Consider the following 25,993-nt stretch of genomic DNA (forward strand, 5'->3'; position numbering starts at 1 on the left):
CAGGACAGGCGTTGTTAGCTGGGGGGCTAATTTTAAACAGCAGCAGTAGGACAGCAGACTCTTCAGGAAGGAAAAAACGTGTAGTTTCCGTCACAACAAAGTGTGGCTCATACCAAACTGTGCTATGTTTTGTTGGTACGTTGGCTAAGGTCCCGACTATCCTGATAATGCGCAACAGTTTGCCCCTCCCCCTTGCTGCTTTTGAGTGCTTTTGTGGGGGGGGGGCAGACATCTGTCATAAATAGAGTGCATTTGTTCAGTGGGAGTGTTTATTGCTTCATGGAAGGCTTTACTGTACATTGGGAGATAGGAGGTGGAGGGGCATGCGTACATCTATGGCGAGGGCTGATCTGGGTAACATGCTGAAAGGAATCATAAGGATAGACATGCGTTGGATGTCTATAGACAAGTGCAATGTAGAGTGGAGGCACAAAACAAAAATAAAACTTGTGACTTTTAGAATACTGTCCAAGACCTTGTTTTCATCTTCTAGAACAGTGATTCTCAGCTGCTGGGCCGTGCCCTAAAAGTGAGTCAAGGACCCGGTCTTGCCTTGCAAAAACAAAATAACATGAAAATAATGTAATGACCGTTTGTTATGCCGCCACAAGGCGTGTGCCTGCTTCTGGGCAACTTTGTCAAGCTTGAGCAGGAGGAGAAGGACATCAAGTGCTGACTTGACATGCCATAAGCAGGAGAGCTGCAGATATCTGCTAGAGAAGAGCTCCTCATAAAGAGAGAGACCGCATCCCGCAACTCGAGCTCACGCTGTGGGGGGATTCCTCCCACAACAAAGACCTCCAGGTATGAAGGGAAAGGCGACTGGGAGACGTTTCATCCCCAATTAAAACTATTGACCCAAGCAGTGGGTTGGTATACAGAAGAAATAGCCCCCCTGTTACTATTAAACCTACCTACTTAGTTCATCAGAAAAAAATACATTTGTAAGTTTAAATCTTTTTCAAAACTGCACTTTGAGTGAAGTTGAAACATTTCTGTGATCTGGATGGGTGATGGTGGGTCCTGCAGACAAACCAGTTGGGAACCACTGTTCTAGAATACACGCTTCTTCAACCAGCTTACCTAACAGCTGCACTGCCCGGGTCAGACCGTAAACATCAATTAGAGCCCAGAGGGGATCAGCTGTTCTGACTCCGCTGAAGAACAGCATGGGGCTGGATTCGTTTATGCGGTAGAAAACGCGGCCCTTCTTGTCGACCCAAAAGGTGATAACATTGCCCTCGTTTGCAAACTCTTCAGGAAGAGCCTTAGCCCAGAAGCCACTTTGGGACACCAGATCCGGGCAGGCATACTTTGGCAGGTTGTCTGGGTTTATCCTGCAGGGATCTTTGGAGGTGAAGCCCAGACGCAGAGCCCCACTCCAACAACACTGCTTTTTAGTAATCTAGGAAAAAGACAAACAGGTTTTTTATTTCATGCAGACAAAGTCAAGGAGTGAAATAAAAAGTGAATTGATTTTTAAAAGGACGAAAAACTGAAGTGACACCAAAGTGTACTTGTGTTACCTTCAGGCGGACTTGCTCGTACAGAGCGATAGGTCTGTTGCTGAAGGTGATGGCATTGCAGAAACTACCCTGTCTCTTGACTGTCTTCTGGGCAAGGTCCATGACAATTTGTGAACCCTTGGCATTAGGATGGAAGAGAAGTGGGCTGACTGGAAGGGGAGCACCAACACTGCCACACTGAATAGGCAGGCATCTCTTGGGTTTGTGGTGGCAGCGATGGGATGTGGATGGAAAAGGGCCACCAAGGGAGTCTGGACACAAAAGACAAAATTTACTTTATTTATATTGTCTCAATTACATGCAAGCATCGCTAGGCAAGGCATTACAACAATCTGACGTAACCATAAAAAAGTGTAATAATTAGCGATCTCCGATGATATCAGCTGAAAAGTATTATCCGATAATGGCATAAAAATGAGATCATATTGGGATCATTTTTTTCTGCCGATAATGATATCGGCGAGTGAGCGATGACGCCCTGCTCCATACAGCAACACGCTTGCTTGCTCAGTATGTCCACACTTTCAAAGTTTTACCTTTGGATTGTAAATATGCAATTTGCAATGATGGGAAAGCACTGCGAGGGGGGAGTGTGACGTCTTCTGTTAATATGTGTAACGTCACACCTCAGGAAGAACCACTTGGACTCACACGCAGCCAGCTTACATTCATTCATTCATTTTCTATGCTGCTTGTCCTCAAAGGTCGCAGAGACATGCTGGAGCCCATCACAGCTGACTTTTGGGCGTACGCCCTGAATGGTCGCTAATCGCAAGGTACAAACAACCATTGACACTCACATTACATGCATTGTTTAGGACTCAGTTAAATAAAAGTCTGTTTGTGCAGTCCTATATTTTGTCTTTGTAGTCTTATATTTTGTCTTTTTAGTCTTAAAAGTCATGTTAAAATGTTGTCTTTTGTCATTCTTGCAAACCCAATATAGTAGTACAACCCCTGGCAAAAATTATGGAATCACCAGTCTCTGAGGATGTTAATTCAGTTGTTTAATTTTGTAGAAAAAAAGCAGATCACAGACATGACACAAAACTAAAGTCATTTCAAATGGCAACTTTCTGGCTTTAAGAAACACTAAAAGAAATCAAGAAAAAAAGATGTGGTAGTCAGTAACAGTTACTTTTTTAGACCAATCAGAGGGAAAAAAAATTATGGAATCACTCAATTCTGAGGAAAAAAATTATGGAATCATGAAAAAAACAACAAAAGAATACTTCAACACACCACTAGTACTTTGTTGCACCACCTCTGGCTTTTATAACAGCTCGCAGTCTCAGAGGCATGGACTTAATGAGTGACAAACAGTACTCTTCATCAATCTGGCTCCAACTTTCTCTGATTGCTTTTGCCAGATCAGCTTTGCAGGTTGGAGCCTTGTCATGGACCATTTTCTTCAACTTCCACCACAGATTTTCAATTGGATTGAGATCCGGACTATTTGCGGGCCATGACATTGACCCTATGTGTCTTTCTTCAAGGAATGTTTTCACAGTTTTTGCTCTATGGCAAGATGCATTATCATCCTGAAAAATGATTTCATCATCCCCAAATGCTCTTTCAATTGATGGGATAAGAAATGTGTCCAAAATGTCAACGTAAACTTGTGCATTTATTGAAGATGTAATGACAGCCATCTCCCCAGTGCCTTTACCTGACATGCAGCCCCATATCATCAATGACTGTGGAAATGTGCATGTTTTCTTCAGGCAGTCGTCTTCATAAATCTCATTGGAACGGCACCAAACAAAAGTTCCAGCACCATCACCTTGCCCAATGCAGATTCGCGATTCATCACGGAATATGACTTTCATCCAGTCATCCACAGTCCACGATTGCTTTTCCTTAGCCCATTGTAACCTTGTTTTTTTCTGTTTAGGTGTTAATGATGGCTTTCGTTTAGCTTTCCTGTATGTAAATCCCATTTCCTTTAGGCGGTTTCTTACAGTTCGGTCACAGACGTTGACTCCAGTTTCCTCCCATTTGTTCCTCATTTATTTTGCTGTGCATTTTCTGTTTTCAAGACATATTGCTTTAAGTTTTCTGTCTTGACGCTTCCTTGGTCTACCAGTATGCTTGCCTTTAACAACCTTCCCATGTTGTTTGTACTTGGTCCAGATTTTAGACACAGCTGACTGTAAACAACCAACATCTTTTGCAACATTGCGTGATGATTTACCTTCTTTAAGAGGTTTGATAATCCTCTCCTTTGTTTCAATTGACATCTCTTGTGTTGGAGCCATGATTCATGTCAGTCTACCTGGTGCAACAGCTCTCCAAGGTGTGATCACTCCTGTTTAACTGCAGACTAACGAGCAGATCTAATCTGATGCAGGTGTTAGTTTTGGGAATGGAAATTTACAGGGTGATTCCATAATTTTTTCCTCAGAATTGAGTGATTCCGTAATTTTTTCCCTCTGATTGGTCTAAAAAAGTAACTGTTACTGACTACCACATCTTTTTTTCTTGATTTCTTTTAGTGTTTCTTAAAGCCAGAAAGTTGCCATTTGAAATGACTTTAGTTTTGTGTCATGTCTGTGATCTGCTTTTTTTCTACAAATTTAAACAACTGAATGAACATCCTCCGAGACTGGTGTAATCCCTCGTTTATCGCGGTTAATTGATTCCAGATCCGTCATAAGTGGATTTCCACAAAGTAGCATTCCTTCTTTATAGATGGAATATTTTCAACCTGTTTACGGTCTTCTAAATATTTATTTTAACATCATTAGCACCATCTAGACATGAAATAACACCAATATAGGCACCTTTACATTTGTCTTACCAAATATAGTAGATATAATCAGAGAAAATAAAGCATTGAAGACAGTTGAGCTTGTCGGGGAGCAGAAAGGCTCGATGGCAGAAAGGAAGTGACATCGAGGTTTTAGAGTTGAATTTTAGCTGTGGGCTATGACTGCAACAGTGACACACGTTACTATTATGATTTTTGTTATTATGTTATTATTATTGTGCCTGTTGTGAGATGATTTCAACCAGCAATAAACGCCGGTTGTTCAAGTCTAGTGCTTCGGTGGTGGTCTCACCGAACAACAAGTTGGTGGTCTTAATGGCTTATGCTGTATTTGCATTGTAATTCAGCCTTTTTCATGTTTGAAAATGCTTAATGTGGGCAAAAAACGCATACAATTTGCTTAAATATGCATATTTTCTGAATAATAATAATATGTACTGCATTAGTCACGGTACGTGCAACATACAAAACTTATCACCATTATTTGTATTTTCTTTCAATCATTTCAAGTCTGTGGTATAACTTTGCCCTTTTTGTTGTTACTGTTTATAGTGCCAGGTTTTTTTGTTTTGTTATTAATAAAAAAGCAAGTGTTTTCTGCATTTAAAAATACAGCACCAAGAACTGAATGCTCCAACCCCCCCAGAATATGAAGAAATTGACTTTTTTTTAAGCCAGGCCTTTCTCTCACATGCAGGACGACCATGTGACTGAAACAAAACAGAGCACTATGCTTTACCAAGACTAGCAGGAGCTGAATGAGATAACAGAAAGACAATAGCATTTTATTTGACCTGTTACATCACTACATTCTATTCCAGGGGTCACCAACGTTTTTCCTCATGAGAGCTACTTTTCCAAAATGAAATTGGCCAAGAGCTACTCATTTTTGTAACATTTATTTTCAGAGCTTATTTTAAACCCAAACAAAGCGAATACGCTTGTTTTACCAGAACATGAACAAAATGATGGTGTCCACAACTCGCATGTTATATTTCAGAATGCATTTCTTTCTACTGTTCTTTCATTATTAACTGAAAACATGAATGAAAAGCAGGCTTGCGGGCACCTCATGTGGTCTTGAGGGGCTACATGGTGCCCGTGGGCACCACGTTGGTGACCCCTGTTCTATTCCATTCTAAACATTTGAAGCGAAGAGTACATTTTTGAATGAAGTGGTGTAGAAAGTGAACGGGAGCATACTGAACATGACTGAACTTTAGGCGTGTCACAAGACACCCAACTCACGAGACGTGATGATGCACGACAGGGTCCACAAGAACCAGACGATTTTAACAATTAATTCCAATTGATTAATATTCCCATATAGGGGCTGTGGCATTTGGCTTTATAATCATCTTTTTTCTCCTCATTACCAATTACCTTGCTGCACTGTGCGTGTTTTGCTAGCGGCCCCACCTCCACCCGCAGAGACAAAGCGCCTGTTTGACTCACAAGAGGTCTCACTTTGTTGTTCTATGGAACGCTGCTGTTCTATGAAGCATCTAGGTGCTGAACCAATGCACACAGTGAACGCTCTTCCTGCCTGTTTCGAGGTGTGAGACGAGGAAAACAGACACGCATTCACATGGCAATATACGGAGGCCGGCAAAATGATCACGTTTATTTTAATTATCGTGTGATTCATTTATTTATTTCTGATCATTTACAGTATTTATTATTTTTTTCTGAACGAGAAATCTTGTCACATTTTAATCTTGCAAGATCTTGTGACATGAAATCTTGTGACACCCCAGCTGAACATACTGAACACACAACATACTGAAATAGTAACATTTGCATGTCGCCGACTCATACCTCTACTTATACAGCTTCATTCTTTCTTTGGCATGTCACAGATTTCGACTTACTGTATTCCAATATTAAAAGTACCTCATTGTCACACTGAGTGATTTACGTCTTACAGGCTTTACACAGGATTGTAGGTCTTGTTTGCATTGCACTGGCATTGTCTTTTAGCTGTGCTTCACGTTGAACTATTGGGACTTCTTGCAATGCAGTGTGTCTGACTCCGCTTTCACTTATCCTCGACATTAACAATGGGGTACACCATCTAGCGATGCTAAACACCAAGTGTGTAAGTTCTTATGGGTACAAGAAAAAAGACATCAAGTACGTTAAGTGCCTACTCTCGCCTCCAAAAGTAATTGATCTGGAAACAGGTAGAAACAATGATTGATTTGAGTCTACAAATCTGAAAATGCTCTGAAATGCACTATGATGCATGAATGTAAAGGTAAACCTAAACAGATCCTACAAACGATGTGTAAAAACTGTTGAAAATTAGGTGAGCAGCAGCAGATGTCACATGTAGCCCATTGACCATCAGATCGCCTGGTGATCTCTGGGTATCTTTGTTTCCTAATTTCTCCTCCTGACTGTGTTTACCTTGTAAAGACCCCTACATTATTTCATTCTGGAAGCGTCTCCACTAAAAGCATTGATGTGGCCTTTTGTCTTAGGCAGAGCCACAGGAGAGCAGCTGGTGCACACGGTCCAAGGCAAATTGAGCTGAATGCATTACCGAGTTCTAAAGAGGCGCAGCTGCTATGTGTGAATTCATGTTCCTTAGCAACCCCTTGTATCTGGAGGTCTTGATCAGCACCACATTAAACAACAACAAGATCTGGTCAGGACATTTGCCAGGACACGACCAAATGAAAACTAATTGCACACATAATTGCATACATCGGAAAATGTACATTCATGTTCTAGTGCTTTCCTGTTCAGGGTCACGGGTGACTTTGGTAGTTGAGGTGCAGTAGATCCCTGCTATTCGCGGGGGTTACAATCCATGTCCACCAGTGAATGAAGAAAAAAATGTGTAATTGAGACGCCCTTAACAACGTCTATTTTTGACACACGACTTACCCCCCATAACCCCCACCCCACTCCTGCTAGCTTGATGTTGACATTCTACAATTTCGTTTGCATTGCATTCTCCCGCAATTTCTCTCTTCAGTTGCCATTGTTCGCTTGAGACACATCCAGGTGTGCCTCACACACTTATTAAACACATTTAAAGTATAAAATTATAACTACTTACAACTAATGAATGACGATGTCAGATTACCCATGAACACATGGCCTTTAGCCTGTGAGGGAAGGTGTCTTCGACCCACATTAAAGTCATTACTGGTGCCGACTGCAGCGCAATAACCATCAGACGCCATCTGCGGGTAAAGGCTTTAAAAAACAAAAAACAAATTCAAAGACCTGGTCTCCTTCAACGCCACAAAACTGGGACATTGAAAGGTGGGAAAAAGTTTTATTCTCTGAATAACCTTGACGGTCCAGATGACTTCCAACGTTACTGGCATGACAAGGAGATCCCACCTGAGATGTTTTCTACTCGGCACAGTGGAGGGGGGTCCATCATGGTCTGGGGTGCTTTTTCATTCAGTGGAACACCGGAGCTTCAGGTGGTGCGGGGTCATCAAACAAATGCAGATGTTGCAGCGGGCATCCCTCATGACCGAGGGCCCTGGTCTGTGTGGTACCAGCTGGGTTCTTCAACAAGACAAAGCTGCAGTTCACAATGCTGGCTTGACCAAGGACTTCTTCTGGGAGAATAACACCACTCTTTAGGACCATCCCGCATGTTCCCCTCATTTAAATCCCATTGAGAACATTTGGGGATGGATGGCAAGGGAAGTTTCTAAAAATGGCCATCAGTTCCAAACAGTTGATGCTCTTGGTGAAGCCATCTTCACCACTTGGAGCAATGTTCCCACTAGCCTCCTGGAAACACATCAAGCATCAAGCATGCCCAAAGCCATTTTGGAAGTGATGAACAAGAACGGTAGAGCTCATCATTACTGAGTCCTACTGACAACATTTTTGTTCTGGTTTGGAGAGTTTTTGGTTGTTTTTTGAGCGATGGTCCTAAACTTTTGATCAGCTGATGAACAGCCTATTTCAGTTCAATTGTTGTTTTCAATCAATGACTTTTTCAAAGTGTTTTTTGTCTCACTCTCCCTTCTTGTTTTTGCATATTGTAGCTCTACTTAAAACCTCATTAAGATCCAAATGTGCAAAATGGTAATTCTAGACATTTTTCAACTGGTCTTAAGATTTGGATCAGGAGCGTAGATTAACTTGCATTGACGTCACTCCTAGTTTTGAGCCTGGGCAAACAGGATTTTAAAAGCAGAATAAACTATTCCAATATTTGCTCATTTCTGGAAGAACATGACTTCCTGGTTGGGAACAGACGATTGTCGCTGTTCAGAAATTCCAAAAGTAAATCTGTATAAACTTGTAAATGAAATAAGGTTGGACATCAAACTAACTAAATGCGTCTCCTTCTACAATTTGTTAATTGGATATTGAGGTAAAAGCACTGACATCACTTCCAAATGCTTCAAAAGCTTTGAGAGAAACAGCAAATAAAAGGACGCTTATTACATAGGACTGTCCGGATGACGTATGACAAAGACACCGCTTTAGCCTGATGTTCTCCAAATGAATCCCACAGTAACAGCAAAAATAAATTATTATCAAGATAAGATGCTTGAACTACTCTGCCAATGTGGTTTGATGTATAATGTATGCAGGGTTCTTTACAGGGTATTACCTTACCTGCTTTTACTCATCTCTAAAGATCTTTACGTGTGTTTGTACTGTACTGACATATGCTACAAGGCGGCAGGCCAAGTCTAAGAAACCCAATAGGCTGTACAAGCTCATTGAGAGGGGAGGCAACGTCTCTGGCACAGGTTCCAACTACAGGACAGATGTCCCAAAGTCGTTATCCTCATCTCTCTTTTTGACAGTAAGCAGCGGTTTCAGCAAATTGTTCAAAATCATAATGACACTGTACATTGTTTCATTGTTACATAACACTGACCCTTTGGGGTTTTACGAAATGCAGAGTTGGATCAAGTAATAGTCAACACTACTTCTAAATGAACCAACAAAATGCTCTTTGAATTATTGGCCATAGTATTCTGATAATCAAACTGATTTGTATTTCATTCTGCTTGTGGATATGGAGGAGTAGTTGGTCTCTGAGATATTTGCGAAGATGACACCACAATAAAACGCGCCATGCCAATGATAATTATGGAAGGAACATTAAAGCCACGTTTCCACCGAGTCTTATAGTGTAGTGGTTCAGATTAGCATAGGAGGCTTTTTTGTGTGTTTTTACACTCAACAAGTATGATGTACAAATGGAAGCCCTGAAATGAAAGGCACCTCAGTGTGTGTTTCCGAATCATACCATAGCAAAATGACACTTCACACACCAATGATATGTCCCAGTGAGCGTGTTTTTTGGTTAATGTCGAAAACTTTTGCCTCGGTTAGCAGACATCTTCCAGTTAGCAGACAATATGGTGCCCGTCTTGTCACGTTATTAATACATTCATGAGTCAGACTGTGTTCTTAATGTACTTTTATCACAAAATGTCCTTGTTAGCAGCCTACGTATTAGCTTGCTAGTACACTGAAACAGGAACCGATATCTATGACAAGCTTTTTTCCTAACTAACACAGTTTCACCACACGTCTCAAAACACATTTTTATAGTTTTACAATTATAGTTTTGACATGCAAAAAACAATTTGAAATGCATATAAATGAGGAATGAAAGAGACAAATGAACATTTAAGGTTAATTTTACCATCACTGAAAATGTGATTGATACCAAAGACACAATGTGGCAGCGAGATCAACACAGACACCAGTTTCCTGTTTTGTTAGTTCTTGAATTCAATACTGTTTCTAAGATAAGATAAGATATGCCTTTATTAGTCCCACAAGTGGAAATTCCAGGTTTACAGCAGCGAAAGCAGAGTACAAACGCACACAAGAGCATAGAAAGTGCAAAATCAAGGTAATACAAATCAAGAGGTTACATACACTATTACAGCTATTTACATGTTGATCAGCCACAGGTTTATCGCATGGTTATTGCACGGTTCTCACCTTCTTTGCTGTCGCCGTTTTGGCTTATTTTGCAGCTGTGATAAAAAAAAAAATTAAATACAGCAATCATGTCTTCAATTAATGTAAAAGTTAGTTCAAATGATAATTTCTTTCTTTTATTCATCATTTATATGTATTTATATACAGTTAGAATTGTTTTCTGCATGTAAAACTATAATTATAAAACTATAAAAACATCTTTTGTGTTAACATTATTGGCTTTTTCGATTAATTGAATTTACATTATTTCTTATGAGAAAAAATGATGTGGTTAGAGTATGTTTCGGTTAGAGTTGGATCCTCTGGAACAGATTAATTATGCTAATCAAGGTTCCACTGTATTTCGGGAAGAAAGTAAACTGGTAATCAATCCAGTAGTCTTCTAGTTGCAATCATCTTTCAGAGTTTTGCCTGAGACAAAACACACAATTACCATCATGTGTGTAGAAAGAAAAGAAGAAGATGCATCACAGCAGCTTCTGTACTCACCAGCAATGTTAATCATTTTATAGACACTGTGGCTACCTGCACATTCGCGGATTTGTGATCAAAACATGATTTTTCTGTGGAAAACCCGCCAATTTGTGCTTTTTATTTAAAAAAATTGGATAATTTTTTGCAGAAAAACGATTTCATTTCAAAGTTGATAATTTTCATTATATGTGATAATAAATCATGAAATATCAGTATAGTACATAACTGCATAATGACCCAGCATACTGTGGCAGGTTGAGTTGCACAGGAACTGATCAGAGGCAACTTGCTTTGAGGGAGTGCTCTTTTATTTGCTAAAGCAGAGAAGGTCATCAACTCGAACCACTATCTCGCTCATGGTGCTATCAACTCAAACACAAGGCATGCTGTGAAGCCCACGTGTGCACTTCCTGAACACGCTAGCGTCAGAAAAAGGCGATAATGCAGAGGAAGGTTGAACGTCTAGATATGTTAAAGGAAAGAACAACTTTTGCTGGTGGAAGTCTCCATTATAGAGTGAATGAAGCAAGGAAATCAGAAGTAACATGACAGTGTTTAAAGTGTAATCAGTTACAATTAGGCTCTCAAACAAACAAAGACCGCACAAAAAATTCTAAAAAAAACAATTGCAATCTTCACACTCACATACCATCTATTCTGGGACCTCCAGCACCACGTATTACATTTAATTGGCTTTAATATGTACAACTCTGACCCTGTGTGAATTTCAGAAAATCCCAAATCAATTGAAAAAAAATGCAATCCAAAATTGTGCCCCCAATTCTTGTTTTTAAAAATCCCTAAAGATGTACATTGTATTATCATTCAGTTAAAGAGGGAACCCAACAAATAAATCATTTCGGTCCCAAAATGAATCCAGCTACAGCTGCTCAGTCTTGACTAAGCTGTTGTCGTCATTGGTCTTGCTCATGTATCCAGCATAAGCAAGTATGTTTGCATGCTTCCTTAACCACTTTGGAAAGCACTGTCCTTTTACTTATCAATAGCAACAATATGAGGTGCATCTCATGACATTTTTTTTACATTTATTACAATATTTGACTCTGGGAAGTTGCTTAACTCGGTTTGTCCCTTAACTCGGAATTTCGGTAGCGAACCAATCTGTTTTCCAAAGAAGCCAGACGCTCAATCAAGTCGGCCTCAGCAGCCTCAGACGCTGGCCCACATTCAGTCAATTGGGAGCTCCCACACACACGCAGACACAATTACGTAACAGACTCAGCAAAAACACTTTGCATGTGTTCTGGTACCTCGCACCTGAGAAGCACCTGCAGGGGTGCAACTTTGGAAAGCAAAACCAGTCCGACAATAAACGGCAGTGTTTTCATGCCATGCCGTGTCTTTTCCCAAAATGTTATCCTCAAAACACAAACAAACATCAGTGGCACTGGACTATAAGTGACATTTAGTAGGATCTATGATAGAGCTATCATCATTTTACGTGTCATGGGACCATGTCATGGCTCCTAACAACATGAAGATGATGAAGCCAGAGGGAGGGGGCAATGCTTACACCAACAAGGACACAAACTAAAGCTACACAAGCTGAAATAAGTAAAAAACTTGTAAGTATATGGATACAATAAAACCTTACCTGTTTAATACATATCAAAATAAAAGTGTGTGTCCAGTATTGAGAATAAAAAATAGTCTGTGAAATGTGTAGTCACTTCACGACAGCTTGTAACAGTCTAAGCCTTTCCATGCCAGTGTGCGTGATTGCTCAAGATTGACTTCAAGTTATTCTTCCGTCTTTGTTTACACATTTTGCCTGGCTCCACTGTCTCTCTGGCTAGCTAGCTATAGTTACTCCAAATGTGACTTTTTTTTTTTTTACCACAGTGACATTTTGTCTTTAAAACAAACAAACAGCTTGTTTTTGTTCCATGTGGAAGCTAAGATGGCTGCCACGTTCATGGGGTACGTGCTAACTTACTTTTTTAAAGTGTCACTTAACCTTGCTGTCTTGTCACCATTATAATCATTATGTCTTGTCTTCAAAACACTAGTTGTGTGTCTAAGTTGTTCAACATAAACACGTGGAGTATCCAGCTTTAAAATAGTGATGCTATCACGGGATCTTAGCAGGTAGCTTGTAAACTACCAGTAGCTATCGTCTGATCAGTTGAGTAGCTCACCAAAGAATATTTGCTTCAACTCGAAGTACTGTATATATTAGAACTGTTCCATTCAGACATGATGCCTGTATCTCATGACAAATAACAAAATATCATAGACAAGAAAATGAGCACAATGTTTGAGTTAAGATGTGCTTTGCAAATAAAGTACAATTTAAATGTTGGCAGTCACATAAAACACAAATAGCTGACCTCACTTTTTTTTTGTCAAGTAGCTTTAATAGTGCTGGAAGCTGGATACACCACATCATAAACCTGCACACTCAATTCTTGTATATCCAAATTGTAATTTGATTCTGTTAATTGTGTTATTTTTAACTAAAAATATATATCATTCAACAATTAACTTCCCATGTATTAGTATTACTCTAAAACAGGCATCAAATTCAATTCAGCTTTGTGTCAAACAGTACAAAAATAGTTTCACACAATTAAAGGCCCCATCAACCAGGTGTCCCTTATTGACTTTTCCAGAAGTTGGCAACCTTACCAGTTCATTTGCAGATTTCATTGTAATTATTATAGAACATTTTGCTCCCAGTAGTTAACAAATGAGCTAGTCTGCCAACCCACTTTACCTCCAAGAGGAAGAAAGAAGGCAAGCACCAAAGAAGAAGGAACAAGGGCGCTATTTGACTGATAATGTATATGATGCCACCAATGAGACCTTCCAGAGGCGGATAGAGAAGAGAGTTGTCATTTATTGTTTGAGTATCAGTAATACTATCAGTAGTAATGGGTGGCACGGCTCAGGTGGTTGAGTGGTTGTCTTCCCACCCCGGTCCCGGGTTCGATCCTTCGTCCTCCCGTGATCGTGTTGAAGTGTCCTTGATGCTGCGTCATCAGTAGGTAAAAGTGCTAGCAGTGTCAAAGCGCTTTGAGTGCCTTGGAGGTGGAAAAGCGCTATACAAACGAAAGACCATTTATAGGGAATGTGAATACACTAAGTCCCCTACTAACGAACATCCGACGTGTGACCATTCGGAGATATGAACACAAGCCGACTGGTCTATTTTTTCATGTGTTTTGCCTTATAAATCCATATTTATACTGCTACATGCTTGACCGGCAATCCCATATTTATACTGGTATATGCTTGACCAGCAGAGGGCTCTGTGACACTGCTAATGGGACCCACAGATACAGGAAGACGAGGAAGAGGAGAGAGGAAGGCTAAGAGTTTTATGATACAACCCGGACAGAGCGTGTGATTAAAGTTTATGAATAGTTAATAGGCCTGCTTAATTCTACACCACCCACAGAACACTACCTCTTTTAGAAGAGTCTTACAATGACAATTTGTCCTTTTTTCAATATCTCCTCCACCACCACAACGACATATGCTCAACCACTCCTCTTCAAAGGTAAATAACAATTATCATTATGTATTGTTATAGCATTTTTATTATTGTTTTTTTCATTAATTGTCCTCGTTTAATATTACTACTGCATCGAAACTCATATTTACGTACATGTAGTACCTATATCATTGGTAATATTACCTTTTCCCCTACTTAAGAACAATTCGAATTAAGAACGGTCGTCTGGAACCAATTGTGTTCGGTAGTTGGGGACTTAGTGTATTTACTTAACAAGTCGATTTCGTTGTGTGCTCCTAAATTTTCTGCTTGTGCTCGTAAAATTTTAAGTTCGTGGCCACTGTGGTCCTGGTAAAAAAAGTTAGTCCGGAGCCCTGCTTTTAATACGCAACTTAGCGCCTGGACGCATCTCGGTGTGTAGAAACCTATCAAACAGCTGTATTTTAACACCAAAACTTTATTATTGTATTCACAAATGAATTCAAATAATACTGAAAAATCATACACGTGTGTTTAGTAAGTCGGTGGCTAATACCGAATATAACATATAATAACATATTTACTGTCCTCAACACTTCTGTCTAAAATTCCACATTTCTCAATCAACACAAGCATCATAGTTGCACATCACTTACAGACACATGGTCTCCAAGGCAGAAGCGTATTAGAAAGTATTCTGTAACGAGTGTCCGGTATGCTCTGTATCAACTCAATGAATTATTGTGGCCACTCGGAGTCACCACAAAACCCCCCACCACCACCTTTTAACTTAAACGCACGCGGCACATGTAAAATAGAGGGTTTCCGCTACATGTAATTAATCGTGACAGCCCGCCAGTGCAAAATGAAAGTCGCCACACCGTAAAAATTAGTTTTTTTTAAAACTTGAAAATGGATATATGCTATACAGATACATATATAACTGATTATTTTTACGCACATATTGACACAATTAGTTTGAAAACAATTTAAAATGTCATAATAAATTATCACTGCGCTTTATTTTGATAAGCACGCACCGGAATCACCTGTCTGTCTTGCTGGCACTTGCGTGTGCCTGACCAGATGCGCGACACATCTTGTGTTGACTTTCACTTTGTTTCTTATCATCGGGAGAATGAACAATAGCCTGTAAAATGTGTAATCAATGAACGACAGCTGGACACATGCTAATCCTATCTAAGACAGCGTTTCAATCTCATTTGAGTATCTGGCATTTTTATTTCCATGCCTGGCTGGTGGCATCAAGCTAGCTCGTTTTTGAGCTACCAGTGGCCATCACGTTCATGAGGTACATCAATCATCGATCATTGCCACAACTTACTTTTTTAAAGTGTCACTTAACAATCTTTCTCTCTTCCTATCATTATAATACTTATGGCTTGTCTTTGAAACACGAGTTGTATGTCGTATTTGTGCACCCGAAACACATAGTGTGTACAGCTTCACACATTGACGCTACCACAGGGTTCTCCAACACGTACCTCGTATAGATCACCAGCTGATGTTGAGTAATTCACCAAATAATATTTGCTTCATTCCTTAGTATCTTATAAGTGTTCTACTCAAACAAGACACTGTATTTAATTACAAATGAGCACACTGAGTGGAGATCTGCTGTGTAAATAAATATATGTTGGCAGTCGCATAAAACACTAATAGATTACCTCTACTTTCTTTTTGTCAAAGTAGTTTTAATAAAGCTCCAAGTTGGATACACCTGTGTTATCATATCTCTGGACTCTGAATTTATACTCTTTATACTGGACACATTTCTATAAAAAAAATAGTTAAATTGTTATTTTGCTATTTGTGTTATTTTCAACTAAATTTATTATTGAACTATTCATTTCCCATGTATTCTTATTACTCTAAAATAGGCATCAAATAAAATTTAGGTTGGTGTCAAACAGTACAAAATGTACTTTTGTCCTAGTCACATAGAACTATTGGACTAACTAGGTCAGGTAACAAAAGGAGGATCCGCATTTTAGACTCTCACTTTAAGTGCTCTCAGCAACTTTGCCATTAAATTAACAGTTTTGCAATACTCTCGGTAAATGTACTGCTGGTTGTTGAAAAAAGTTAAATAAATAGGCTAATAAATAAATACGTCACAAAAAAATTGCTAATTGTCATTAAAGAAATGCAGACGCAGCAGCAGCACGGCACAGCGGCGGCAACCAACCACCACAGCTTCAAAAAAATCCTAGGGGAAACCCTGAAGCTGCGCTGCTATACAACTCAAGTACAGTGTATTCCCTCGTTTATCACGGGGGATAGTTTCCTAAAATAGCCCGCAATAAGTGTAATCCGTGAAGTAGACAATTTTATTTTTTTTACAGTTATTATAAATGTTTTAAGGTTGTAAAACCCCTCACCATACACTTTATACACTTTTCTCAGACGGGCAATAATATTTTCTCACATTTCTCTCTTGTTTAACCACTCTCAAAGTTCAAATTTCTTTGAATTTTAATGATCAACCTACAAAGTTGGACACAATAAATTATTAAGTGACTGATGCATATTTCATTGCTACGACTTCTCGGCGCCATTCGGCTGTAGCATTTCTGTATCCTTGTTAAAACATATTCCCTCTGTTGTAGTATTTTACTCTCCGTCGTCCTCCATGAACTAAAGATTCATTTACAGTATTCCAGGTGCGCTACAGCTGCGTAACTTCTGCCTTCCTTTAGCATGTAAGATCGCGAGCAACAGGAAACACGGCAGTGCTGCATGAAGGAGATTGATTGACAATGGTCAATCAGAACGCAGAACACAATGGGCGGGTTCTCCCTTAGCCAATCAGGACTGTTGCGGCTCTATCTTGAGATGAGGTGGAGGGAGGACATCTTTACTCCAGCTGGACAACTTTCAACTCTCACATGAGTATACAACACCCTCTACTGGTCGCAGTAGTAAATACATGAACAGACACATACAACAGAGCACTGATAGATCGCTCTAATACACCACAAGGACCAGAACACAATGCGTGTTCATACGCAGTTAAAAAAAACATGCAGAATTGCACTTAAAAAAAAATCTGCGAAACAGCGAATCCGTGAAAGGTGCACCGCAATGTAGCGAGGGAACACTGTACTGAGGACTTTTCTATCTGCTAGGGTTTACGTATAGATGCCCTTGAGCTGCAAATTAGCACCTGCGAAAAAGAATGAATGCACTGAAGTCAAAATGCTGTACCAACTAAAGCAGAGGACATTGGTGTAAGGTGTGAGTGAGAGAGTGGTCAGAACACTTTTACAACAGTGGAGCTTCCAGTTGCAATGACGTGATAGCTCGGGCTACTAGCTCATTACCGTGCGCTTCTCAGCTTAACTCATTTAGCAGTCATTTGCAAATGAGGGTTCAGGGCGCAGGGCCGAAATGAACATCAGTGGAAACACCGAAAATACTTTTCAAACTTAGTTTGCATGGCCAAGATCCACATCAATGGATTGCTTTTCCACCGCGTGATATCGGGGGAATCCCACGGTGGCTTACAAAAACTTCCAGCTGATAACTTCCAACTGAAGAGTTGCCCAACATTCTTGACCCAGTTTCAACTACATTATAAATATCAAAACTTACAAAACAGCATTTTATAAAATGCTTTGCACATTTGTACACAATTATGTAATGAGTTTTTTTCAGTGTGTACTAATAATGTGACCAGATGATGACACGTCTTTTTTAATTTAATTTACACCACAAAATTAAAACACATCAACAAAAGAACAGCCATGTGTGGCTCATTTATTTCACCGAAGCTTCCCTTCTAACCTTAAATAAATTGGTCACCAAATCATGCCATAACTAGCCTAACTTCCACCGAGCGTTGTACTGAGTGTGTTTGACCTTGATGCCAGTGAGGAGGAGCTATATCCTCATCCATCTTCTAAGTCTGTCCTTCTTTAACTAATTGGATCAGTGTTGGGGCTTTAATTAGAACGATCAGGGGGTGTAAACTTACAGAAGCTGCAAGAGCAGGATGTGGCTTTATCTGGGCACAGTAGAATAGTGTCGTTAAATTGTGTCGTTACAATAATTGATTGGGACCATAGAGCAGTAGTGGAATAACATGTGGGTATCCCATTCCTACCATGACCACATAAAGACGTGTGTGTGTGTGTGTGTGTGTGTGTGTGTGTGTGTGTGTGTGTGTGTGTGTGGGTGGGTGGGGGATATGTACTGCAAAACAAATCATAACCAATACTTTGTTTTACAATAAATAAAACATTGGCCTGTATTTGTCCCATGTTCACTTCTGCATTGACAATAAAGGCAAAAAACCTCAATCAATCTCAATCATACATGATTTAAAGAACTCTTAATAGGTACCGATCATCTGGTAAAGATGGATATACCGTCAAAACGTAGACATCTTACAGCGCAATTGTTTATTTATGCGGGGGAACGCCACAACTTTAATGGTAAACAGTTGAAGACACCTCCAATATGACACTGTAGCCATTAAGGTAGTTCATGATCGCTATTATTATTATTATTATTATTATTATTATAATTGTTATCGGGCGCGCGATCTGGCAACAAAACCAGTGCCTTCATAAAGAAGCAGGATATGACAATGTTAGCATGATGCATCCATTACTTACCGTATAATGCATTTCGCGTTATCTGCCCACCCATTTCTGTCTTTCTTCGAGCCGCTTATCGTGTATTATACGGATGCTGCTGACATGATTCCATCCAAGGTAAGCCGAGTACCGCCTCTCCCCCCTGGAGTAGATGCACAGTGGAGCCACACACCTCCTTCTTGCGAGCGGAGCTACACCGCCATGACGACGGCTGCCCCCTCCCTTCATTCAGACAGCACGCTCCCCGCCTTGAGTCCCACTCTCATTCTGTCACACGTATTTACATAAACGGTGGAGGCTCCATCTTTTAACACTGTCATTGCCAGCACCGTGACGCCATTGAGCGCTCAGGGGCTCGTCGTCGGGATCGTTGTGTGTCGTTATTGCGCGACATAATGCACCGCCTTTCTTCACTCGCAACTCTATGAAACGGCATCGAAGCGCAATAATTACTGAATCATACTAAAGTAAATCACATGGGACAGAAAGTCATAGCCAACAGTGGAGCGCAATTGTGCGAGATGTGCAAGTCATGAACGAGTCGTTCAAAACTCGAGATTATTTTTTTTACTCAATCGGAACTCACGGATACTGGTCTCCTATAAATCGTTCAATTGAGCATGAATTATGCTCGAACGTCACAGCGCCAACGTAATCTAAACCGGCTGGCTCCTCCTCCCCCCAACCCACGGGCGGAGTTTGACTTGCACCTCCAAAAACTTGCAGAGCTGTGCTTGGTCAGCTTTTTTGGGCATCATTTGATGATAGAAGGTAGGTAATTTATCGATGCTCCGATGTCATAGTATTTAGCAATTGTGATGATCTTTATGTTGTTAAAAATTGAGATTTTTTAAAACTAATATACAGTATTGTAAATGTCATAATTGAATAGCTTCAAATCATGGGTACTCAACAAAGATTCAAGTTTCACTGACTCACGGGTACTCAACGGACACTTGGGTTTCACTAACTCAGGGGTCCCCAACAAAGACTCTAGTTTCACTGACTCACAAGTGCTCCCCGAGCATCTACAGCTTGGCTGCCAAACTTGTTGGTCATGTGCGAGTTTCTGCGCATGCGTTCTGTAACTGTGAATTGACTACGCATTTCACTCCCTCAAGTGACTCCTCCAGTCAGTCAGAGGAATCAAGTTTCCAAACAACAAGTGTCCGAAGTTTGTTTTTTAATAAAACGAAAAAAAACATATGCAACAGATGTGGCATAATTTTCAAATAGATTTCCAAAATAGTGGGCTTCAATACAAATCAGTGAAAAGTAAAATAAGAAAATGATAACGTATACATAATTAACAAAATAAATAATGTCCAAAATTCGATCAATGTCCAAACGCTCCAAACACAAAAATGATCCAAAACACCACAAAATACATGCAACTTTAGACAAAATATTTTAAAGTCTTATAAAGCAACCATTTTTTTACCGCCAAGTGACAAAGACATAAAGAAAAATGCACCCTTTCATGTATTTAATGACGAAGTTCACGTCCTGTTTGTTTCTTGCGTTCAACATATACAACTCATGTGAGTCCATTTTTTTAAATAAAAAAAACAAAGAAACAAAACAAGAGAATTTCAATAGATCATCATTCCAAATTGGTAAACACCATCATTGTTGAATGAATGAATTCATGCAGGAGTAAATGCCAACAGACCTAAAATATAATAATGGTGAATTTGTATACAGTACAAGGAAGTATCTTAAATAATAACTTATTAAATAATGAATGAATAAACACAGGAAAATGGACATTAGACACTCAGCATTCTGTTTGCTCCTTGCACCTTGTAAAAACTTTGTACCTTTGTACTCTTCCATAATTTTACTCCACATACACTGGATGCTAAATGTTTTTAGTGCTCTGTGTGCATACATTTGTTTTCAATAAATTGTTTCCCTGAAGTTGTACTTCCTCTCTCTTGTTGGAAAAAATGTTTTATTGTTGTCTATTGTTATGGTGTCAGGGAATAAGTTCTTGGACACAGGAGGGCTATGTGGGCAATGTCATTTCTTCCTTAAATGTTGAGTGAATGGAGATTTTTTTTCTTCCCAGTTTGGTCCAACACTTACAAAGTAGTTGTTAAAGCCTTTAACTGCTTCATTCAGTGTCTTTTTTATGTTGTTATCTATAAAATCTTGAGGTTAATTAGCTTTCCTACACCCGTTCCCGAGCATGCTGGTAATATGCTGCCCTGGAGATACTGACAAAGGTTTCATGCACTTTGTCGTCATTCTTACTGTACTGAAAATGTTCTTCTCCCGGATTATTTTATCTCTGTGCTCAGCCGTCTGTCTATTTCTGAAGTTAGCAGTACAAATTGTAAAAACTAGTAGGTGGTCACTGATGTTAATTAACAGACCACACATTATCTCGTTATCAAAGCTAAGAGTAAATTCAATTTGTTATCAAGGAGTGTAGCACAGTGGTCTGTTATGTGATTTTTGGAAGTAGACTCATGCTTTACATGCCTCAATCCAGCCCCCAAACAAACAAATAAATTCTAGAGAGTTGATGTACTATGCATCACCTCATCAATCTCTCCACATATACCAACACTCTTCCTTCACTGTAGTCTTTCTTTGTATTGTATTGTATTGTATTGTACTTTATTTATCCCACAGCAGGGAAATTCACTTGTTACAGCAGCAAGCAAGATACGCAAGTAAAGAATACATAGTGACACATGGTTCAAGTGGTGCAGGTGTTCTGCTGATACAGTTCATATCCTTACAGCTCTAAATCAATTTCTTTCTCAGCATTAATCCTGGTTTCTGAAGTTGCAATTACTTTACCGTATTTTCTGAACTATACGTACCACTTTCTTTCATGGTGACTGGTCTTGCGACTTATACATATACACTACATACAAGATATACACACTACACACGATACACTATCTACAATATATAGACTCCTGATCAAAATTTTAAGTCGAGTGGTAGAGCTTCAAAATGCAAAAACAAGAGACAAAACATTTTTTGAGTAAGCAATGTATTGCAAACCAGTATTAAACTGAAATAGGTTGTTTATCAGCTGATGAAACGTTTAAGACCACTGCATTATAGAACAAAAAAGTCAAGCGGTAGACCCAAAAAAATGTCACTGGCCCTGAGCCAGAGGATCCGATTGGCTGTCCGTCAAGATATGGGACGGTCCTCTACACTAAATGAAGACCCGTTTGGAATTTGAAGGAGAGCCCTAAACATGGGACATTGAAAGGTGGAAGAAAGTTTCATTCTATGATGAGAAGAAATTAGGGCTGTCAAATGATTTGTAATTAGATTAATCACAATTTTCAAATTAATGAATCATGATTAATCACCATTTGCAACTATGTAACATTCCCATTTTGACTGTATTTTATCAAAAGAAAGATTTGAATGTATTAACAGCTCCAAATTAACTGAAAATGTCAATCAAGCTAAAAGATATGAATATATTTACCTAAAACTAGTTTCTTTAAAAGTAGCAGAACATTTGCATCATACTTTAACCGTGTTATTATGAGCAATGCGGGGTTGCGATCAAAGACACCACGCCATTTAGATTCAAGATTCAAGAGTTTTATTGTCATATGCACAGTAAAACAGGTAGTTCTGCTATGCAATGAAATTCTTGTTCTGTTCATTCTCCCAAAAAAGAAAGAAAGAAAAACACAAGAAAATGAATAAAAACATCAGAAACATAAATACCAATAAATTAAGCAACAAAAACAGAAGAGACATTAATACAAATAAATAAATAAATAAATAAATAAATAAATAAATAAATAAATAAATAATGAAGTGCTATGAGTGTGTGCGTGTGTTGCGTGCGGCGTGTGTGAGTGCTTCGTTGAGAAGCCTGATGGCCTGTGGGTAAAAGCTGTTTGCCAGCCTTGTGGTCCTGGACTTCAAACTCCTGTAGCGTCTGCCTGACGGTAGGAGTGTGAATAATGAGTGTTGTGGATGTGTGCTGTCCTTGATGAGGTTGTGTGTTCTTCGTAGGACTCTAGTTTTATAAATGTCTTGCAGTGAGGGGAGGGCTGCCCCAACAATGTTCTGTGAGGTCTTGACCACCCGCTGGAGTGCCTTCCTATCGCGTGTTGTACAGTTACCGTACCGAACAGTGATGGAGGCAGTAAGGACACTTTCGATAGTGCATCTATAGAAGCAACTCAGGATTGTGGTGGGCATGCCAAATTTGCTCAGTCTCCTCAGGATTTACAGTCTCCTTTGGGACTGCTTGATAATTTGTTGGGTGTTGTGAGACCAGGTGAGGTCCTCGCTGATGTATGTGCCAAGGAACTTGAAGGCTTTCACCCTCTCCACCTCAGTCTCATCAATAAACAGGGGTCTATGCGGCTCCTTTTCCCTTGTTCTTGGGTCGATGACCATCTCTTTAGTCTTATCTGTATTGAGAAGGAGATTGTTATCACGACACCAAGCTATGAGGTCCCCACCTCTCTTCTGTATGATGTTTCAACACCACCAGTGATCAGGCCGATGACTGTAGTGTCATCCGCAAATTTATTGATGCTGGTGTTGGCTGGTAAGGACACGCAATCGTAGGTGAAGAGCGTGTAGAGGAGTGGATTCAGCACACACCCCTGTGAGGTCCCAGTGCTCACAATTCTTGAGCTGGATGTGCGATTGTGGACTCTGACTGACTGGGGCCTGCCTGTTAGAAAGTTAAACACCCAGTTACAGAGGGAGGGTGACAGGCCAAGTGTGAGGAGCTTGTTTGTGAGTTTGTGGGGGCTGACTGTGTTAAATGCAGAGCTGTAATCGATAAATTTCTCACCTACAGGGCCAGGACACATACGTCAGAATGCTATTTATAGACTATAGCTCTGCTTTTAATACAGTCAGCCCCCACAAACTCACAAATAAGCTCCTCACACTTGGCCTGTCTCCCTCCCTCTGTAACTGGGTGTTTAACTTTCTCACAGGCAGGCCCCAGTCAGTCAGAGTCCACAACCGCACATCCAGCTCAAGAATTGTGAGCACTGGGACCCCACAGGGGTGTGTGCTGAGTCCACTCCTCTACACGCTCTTCACCTACGATTGCGTGGCCTCCCAGAACAACACCAGCATCATTAAATTTGCGGATGACACTACAGTCATCGGACTGATCACTGGTGGTGTTGAAACATCATACAGAAGAGAGGTGGCGGACCTCATAGCTTGGTGTCGTGATAACAATCTCCTTCTCAATACAGATAAGACTAAAGAGATGATCATCGACCCAAGAACAAGGGAAAAGGAGCCGCATAGACCCCTGTTTATTGATGAGACTGAGGTGGAGAGGGTGAAAACCTTCAAGTTCCTTGGCACACACATCAGCGAGGACCTCACCTGGTCTCACAACACCCAACAAATTATGAAGAAGTCCCAAAGGAGACTGTACTTCCTGAGAAGACTGAGGAAATTTGGCATGTCCACCACAATCCTGAGTTGCTTCTACAGATGCACTATCGAAAGTGTCCTTACCGCCTACATCACTGTTTGGTACGGTAACTGTACAACACGTGATAGGAAGGCACTCCAGCGGGTGATCAAGACCTCACAGAACATTGTTGGGGCAGCCCTCCCCTCACTGCAAGACATTTATAAATCTAGAGTCCTACGCAGAACACACAACCTCATCAAGGACAGCACACATCCACAACACTCATTATTCACACTCCTACCGTCAGGCAGACGCTACAGGAGTTTGAAGTCCAGGACCACAAGGCTGGCAAACAGCTTTTACCCACAGGCCATCAGGCTCCTCAACGAAGCACTCGCACACGCCGCACGCAACACACGCACACACTCATAGCACTTTATTTATTTGTATTATTTACTTGTATTAATGTCTCTTCTGTTGTTGTTGCTTAATTTATTGGTATATATGTTTATGTGTTTATGTTTCTTATGTTCTTATTCTTTCATTTGTTTTCTTTCTTTTCTTGGGAGAATGAACAGAATAAGATTTTCATTGCATGGTATAACTGCTGTTTTACTATGCACATGACAATAAAACTCTCTTGAATCTTGAATCTTGAATCTTGAATAAATAACATTCTGACATATGTGTCATGGCCCTGTAGGTGAGAAAGGGCTGTGTGGATGGCTGTGTTGACTGCATCATCAGTGGACCGGTTCTGGCGGTATGCAAACTGTAGAGGGTCCACAGTGGCCGGGATGCTCTTTTTGATGTGGGTCATGACTATCCTTTCAAAGCACTTCATTACAATAGGAGTGAGTGCTATAGGGCAATAGTCATTTAAGCAGGTCACGTTGCTCTTCTTGGGTACGGGCACTATGGTGGTGGACTTAAAGCAGGTCGGTACAGATGCTTGTGCAAGCGACAGGTTAAATATGTCAGCAAGCACATCATTTAAGTTTAAGTTTTCACATTTAAGTTGAGTTCACATTTTGAGTGTATTTTCTGGGATTTCCGAGCATACTTAAATGCAGCAAATTGTACTTCCGCGTTTTTCTTTGTATTTCTGTTTATTTCGACCATATATACACGCATAATAAAGATGTTGTGATGTTCGGAGTGTGAACATATCTTGCGATTGTCAAGTGACAATGAAGAAGTTTCATTCTGATGACAAAGACACTGGAGGCTGGTTTGTGAGTTGTACATACATACAGTGTTGGAATTGCACCGCTGTTGATGTATTCAAGTCAGAATATTGTTATAAAAGAGTGTCAGACTCTGTGTGCCTCTGGGGATGCGACACTGTGCCATCGTCTGCCATCATAACAGAAGATGCACTATTTTTGACAGCCATAGAAACAATGTAACCTTTACAGTCCTGATGGCTTCCAACGTTACTGGCATGACGAGTAGATCCCACCTGAGAGGTTTTCCACACGGCACAGTGGAGGGGGTGCCATCATGATCTGGGCTGCTTTTACCTTCAGTGGGACAAACGAGCTTCAGGTTGTGCACGGGCGTCAAACGGCAAATGGCTATGTGGAGATGGTGCATGGGGCATCCCTCATGACTGAAGGCCCCTAGTCTGTGTTGTAATGAGTGGCTTTTTCAACAGGACAACGTTGCAGTTCAAAATGCCTGCCTGACAAAGGACTTCTTCCATAGGAATAACCTCACTCTTTTGGACCATCCTGCGTGTTCCCCTGATCTAAATCCAATGGAGAACATTTGGGGATGGACGGCCAAGGAAGTTTACAAAAA

At 40.2% G+C, this 25,993-nt stretch overlaps 1 protein-coding gene across 3 annotated transcripts in view; it reads right to left on the minus strand.

Moving 5' to 3' along the window:
* Positions 1–19,206, minus strand: part of neurl1aa (neuralized E3 ubiquitin protein ligase 1Aa) — a 56,144-nt gene extending 36,938 nt beyond the window's left edge. For 2 of the 3 annotated variants that reach the window (XR_008570636.1, XM_054778437.1), the window contains exons 1-3: positions 18,820–19,206; positions 1,527–1,777; positions 1,084–1,405 (exon numbers count right to left, since the gene is read on the minus strand). Coding sequence is in view for 2 of the 3 variants with exons in the window: in XM_054778437.1 (XP_054634412.1) it covers positions 1,084–1,405; positions 1,527–1,777; positions 18,820–18,853 (607 nt within the window). In the remaining variant the exon portion in view is untranslated. The remainder of the gene's footprint in view (positions 1–1,083; positions 1,406–1,526; positions 1,778–18,819) is intronic. The other variant, XM_054778436.1, reaches the window with a different exon arrangement.
* Positions 19,207–25,993: the final 6,787 nt, after the last annotated feature.

The sequence above is a fragment of the Dunckerocampus dactyliophorus genome, chromosome 6 (genome assembly GCF_027744805.1).
Source record: "Dunckerocampus dactyliophorus isolate RoL2022-P2 chromosome 6, RoL_Ddac_1.1, whole genome shotgun sequence".
Lineage (NCBI taxonomy): Eukaryota > Metazoa > Chordata > Actinopteri > Syngnathiformes > Syngnathidae > Dunckerocampus > Dunckerocampus dactyliophorus.